Source organism: Vespa mandarinia, chromosome 5 (assembly GCF_050613455.1).
Source record: "Vespa mandarinia isolate Hongniang chromosome 5, ASM5061345v1, whole genome shotgun sequence".
In the NCBI taxonomy this organism is placed as follows: Eukaryota; Metazoa; Arthropoda; class Insecta; order Hymenoptera; family Vespidae; genus Vespa; species Vespa mandarinia.
In genome coordinates, this window is record NC_140814.1 from 4697501 (window position 1) to 4702500 (window position 5000).

At 34.3% G+C, this 5000-nt stretch overlaps 1 protein-coding gene across 26 annotated transcripts in view; it reads left to right on the plus strand.

Annotated features, from left to right (window-relative positions):
• The window catches only part of cac (calcium voltage-gated channel subunit cacophony), a 132577-nt gene that overhangs the window by 68324 nt on the left and 59253 nt on the right, over positions 1-5000 (plus strand). For 25 of the 26 annotated variants that reach the window (XM_085657424.1, XM_085657402.1, XM_085657406.1 and 22 more), the window contains 2 exons: positions 1542-1659; positions 1729-2135. In XM_085657424.1, the coding sequence (XP_085513550.1) occupies positions 1542-1659; positions 1729-2135 (525 nt within the window). Of the gene's footprint in view, positions 1-1541; positions 1660-1728; positions 2136-2870; positions 2972-5000 lie in introns of all 26 variants that reach the window. The other variant, XM_085657403.1, reaches the window with a different exon arrangement.

Below are 5000 nucleotides of genomic sequence, written 5' to 3' on the forward strand. Positions count from 1 at the left end.
TGGAAAGAGTGCTATATTTCTTACGTGTTGCGATCCACACTTGTCGTTTCACCTGTTGCTGTCGTGACCAATCAGCGCCAAAAAGAATTCCTTTAACTTCGTTAAATTTTAATTAAATATCATCGCGATATTGTTGGTTAACTTTCGACAATTTAAGTTGGTGACAATCGATCAAGCGCGCCCTCAGTAATGATAACACCAAGGATATTTTATCCTTTCTTTCTAGCTTTCAAAAACAAAAAAAAAAAGATTAAATGAAAAAGAGAAATAAACAAAATAAAAAAAAAAAAAAAAGAAAGAAAGAAAAAGAAGAAAATAAAAAGTACCGTTCTCGGATTCGATCATATCGTATGGGTAAAACATTAAGTGGCTGTTAGAAAAGTATGTTCCTCGTACGTACGTATATGCAATTTCTTGAAACAATGTATGCCAAGTTATGCGTTGAGGTCACTGCGGATACTGAAAAACTTCGGCGACATGCCAGTGCCGTCTAGCGATCTAGTCGAGTTTTGTGCATCATCAATGCGGCTAAACAAACTTTATGCCGCTGTTTAAAATCCATTTGTCATGGTACAAGAGAAAACGCTTATCGCTTCACTGAATTTTATGAGTTTGACGAACGATAGCCGTGCTATATCCCTCGTTACGTTCCGCATATACGATTTTTCAACGCGTCTCGATATCCATACGTATTGTACGTACGTCTAAGAAAAATTAGAACGTCATAAAGAAACGAACGAGTTCTTATAGATACTTTTATTTATTTATTTATTTATTTATTTATTTATTATTTATAATATTCGTAAATAAAGGACTTGGATAGAAGGGAAGGAGGCGTAAAAAGGAAAAAAAAATAATAACAATAATTAAAAGAGAAGACTCTTTAAAGTATAAGGTTTACATAGACGGAGGTATGTAGTATTAGGATCCTTGTCGTGAGTTATTGCATTACCGAGTATCTTGATTGCTCTCTCTCTCTCTCTTTTTCTTTCTTTCTCTCTCTTTCTCTCTCTCTCTCTCTCTCTCTCTCTCTCTTGCAAAGCAAAGGCCACGCACATAGGGACCTTCATCGCAAAAGTCTCGGTTAATGCACTTAATTAACCTCGTGCCACATTATACGACCCTGTCGGCCATTAACGAGCTCTTTCACGAAATAGCTCGTAGCTAACCGTCATGGAAACAGAAGCATAACTCAGTGGATATATTGATAAAGATACTTAAGTTCGTACGATATGTATCGTTTTATCGATAAACAGAATTACCTATGCGTTTATACGGATATTATCAGGATACCATTTGGAATTTCCCAAACGGTAACATGAATATACTTTCATCTCTCTCTCCCTCTCCCCCCCTCTCTCTCTCTTTCTCATAATCTCCGATAATCTCGATAATTGTATGTAGATGTACGAAAATACGATGATAGGAGGCAAGGAACGTTAATATATATATATATATATATATATATATATATATATATATAATAATATGTTACAGTTAATTAATGGACTCGTTATAATTGTGTAATTTCTTTTTTGCAGGTTGGCAGCAGCGCAAGAGGCGGCACAAAGGGACCCTGGATACGCGAGTCAGTACAGGAGAAGGCAGAAGTTGGCCGGACTGAGTGGTCGCGGTGACTGGACTAGCTTTGGAGGGGAGGTAAGAAGAGGCAAGTGTCTTTTCGAGGAATATTAGAAAATGGAATCCGAAGGGTGAATATTCTAATAGGTAACTGGTGGTCCGGTGGATATGGCGCCAGGCCGGGATCAGGGCGGAGGGGCGGGTGGAGGCGGGGGAGGACAGCCCAAATCCAAGGGCACAACCTCGCTGTTCATCCTTTCAGAGGATAACTGCATAAGGAAACACACCCGCTTCATCATCGAGTGGCCGCCCTTTGAGTACGCCGTCCTGCTAACCATCATCGCCAATTGCGTGGTCCTCGCCCTCGAGGAGCACCTGCCCAAACAAGACAAGACCATACTCGCACAGAAACTCGAGGCAACGGAGATCTATTTCCTCGGGATATTCTGCGTCGAGGCGAGCCTTAAGATCCTCGCCCTTGGCTTTGTCCTCCACCGCGGCTCCTACCTACGTAACATCTGGAACATCATGGATTTCTTCGTCGTGGTGACCGGGTGAGGAGATCGTCTACTTCAACCGAAAAAACTTTTTTTCTTAATCGTTATAATCGTTTCACGGTTTATTATCATTTTCTTTCGATCATTTTTCGTTTTCCTTTTCATTCTCATTTCTCTCTCTCTCTCTCTCTCTCTCTTTTTCTTTCTATATCTATCTCTCTCTCTCTCTCTCTCTCTCTCTCTCTCTCTCTCTCTCTCTCTCTTTCTTTATCTATTTATCTATTTATCTATTTATCTATTTATCTATTTATCTATTTATCTATCTCTATCTATCTATCTCTCTATTTTTCTTCTCATCTCTTCGTCCAAGACCGTTTCATACTCTTTTTTCTTTATCTATCATTTTGTTACTTTCTCTTTTATTGAGAGAAAGAAAATTCATAATATCTCTTTGAGTTAGGCGGACAGTTCGAGAAGAGAAGACGATAGAGAGGAATGCACTTTACCGTGGTCATTTCATCGCGATAAGAGGCTACCGATTCCTATTGATTATATTATTATACGTTGACTTTAAACGTTACCTTTTTTACGTTAGGAAAACTGATCCCGAGGAAAGAAGTTTCAAGATTTATATTTCCCAATATACATATATATATATATATATATATATATATATATATATATATAAAACTTTCGATATTGTGAAAACTTCTTTCCTCGTACAGCTCCATGCCGTACGTATACGGTTTTGTCCGATTGGACAGATAGATTCTAGAGTGATCCTTGGATTAGGTCGATGACCGTGTTCGCCGAAACTAACGTGGACGTCGACCTGCGTATGCTACGTTCCTTCAGGGTCCTCAGACCGCTAAAGCTGGTTTCGAAAATTCCAAGTGAGTCAGTCACAGTTCTGTGAAAAAGCAGATATAACAAAGCCAAAACAGTACAAGAATACAGTGAAGCAGCAGATTATTATATATACTAATCCCCAACCCTTGTTCATGGCATTTGCGTTTGTGTACGTTTTTATAGTCTGATTAGCTTTTAACATTTTATATTTAACATACCCTATTTATATTTTATACGATAGTTTAACCTATATTATACATACATATATACATATATATATATATATATATATACATATATATATATATATACACACACACATACACGTATTTATATATGTATATATATATATATGTATGTATGTATGTATATATATATATATATATATATATATATATATATATATATGTACATATTATTGACTATGTCTATAAGTTTTATCGCTTATCTTTGAATTACTGATTCAACGTTTTCTGATAGGTGCAAGCAGAAGATATATAACGCAAGCTAAACTAATATTTCTAAACATTTTATTTGTGCTTTAGTTCGTTCCCCTTGGTTACCCGTTTGCGTAATTACACGTCTCTGTTTTACTAATTAATATTTAGCGGCTATGGGTGTTTTAGAACAGTTGATGAAAGCTATAGATAAAGAGTTGGTCGAAAATATTTTAGGTATATATTGAATAATGTAATAGGTATTTTGTCGGATCTGTGTCAAAGTGTATTTTTTAAGTAATCAAGTCTGTATATACACATACATACGTATTAGGATAACAATGAATTATTAGACGTTAGAAATACTCTATCAGTTATTTGCTATATACTCTATATCATTCATTTTTATATTTACTCGCACTTCCTTCTTTCTCTATCTCTCTCTCTCTCTCTCTCTCTCTCTCTCTCTTCTCTCACACACATTCTCTCTCTCTCTCTCTCTATTTCTCTCTCTCTCTCTATTTCTCTCTATCTTTCTATCTTTTCTTATTCATCGCACTCACACACGAAAATACACAAAGAAACAATGAACGCAAACTCACACACACGATATATAAAACATGAAGGAAAAACAAAAAACAAAAAAAAAAAAAACAAAAAACAAAAAAGAAGGAAAACAAACAAAAAAAAAATTACAAAAAAGGATGATGCATAACTTTTCGTATCTTAGGACCTTTCACTTCTTCTTGTTTCTTTTTTTTTTCTTTTTCTTTTTCTTTTTCTTTTTCTTTTAATTACTGTGCAATAGATTGAAATATTTATTACTTTTGGACTGATGATTTGCGTCTGGGCTGCGTCTTTTTATTCAGGACTGACGTGATGATAATTGTGTATATCGTTGATCGAATATTTTAGAGAACGATGATAGTCAAAAGTGTCTCTTTTCTTTCTATTTTTTATATATATATATATATTTTTTTCTTATTTTTTTTTTTACTTTTTCTTCTTCATTCTTGCTCTTCTTAAGTATACGTATTTACATAGGGTAGAGAACATAGTGACTGAGATTTTAATGCTAGAGATTGATGATGCTATTTTTAATGTTTAACACGTATTATATTGTAACGCACACGTAGATTATATCGCACGGGCCAAACGTGGGCGATTTTCATGGTAAATATTTCTATGATAATTCCGTCAATGACGTAAAGATTGATAAAAATTACGATCGATTTATACGATCGGCGTACTTTTGTTGTTATTATTATTATTATTATTATTATTATTATTATTATTATTATTATTAAAAACATGTGTTATAAAATAATTTTGTGAAATATGTGTTCTTATGGATATATATATATATTCTTGAAAATATATATATATATATATTTTCAAGAAAAAACAAGGAAATATAAGAAAGTATTTGCCGAGTAAACGCCCATTATTACGCACAGGAAATAACATATACACATAGAAAAAAACAGATACATTGGCCCGAAGTTCGCGTCTATATTTAGCAATCTCTCTATATCCTTAGCCAAAGGTCTTGAATAATATAGTTGACTATACATTGATAAATAGGTTACGTATTTTCTAGAGAACCGTAAACTTGTTCGAGTTTTCTAAATAATTT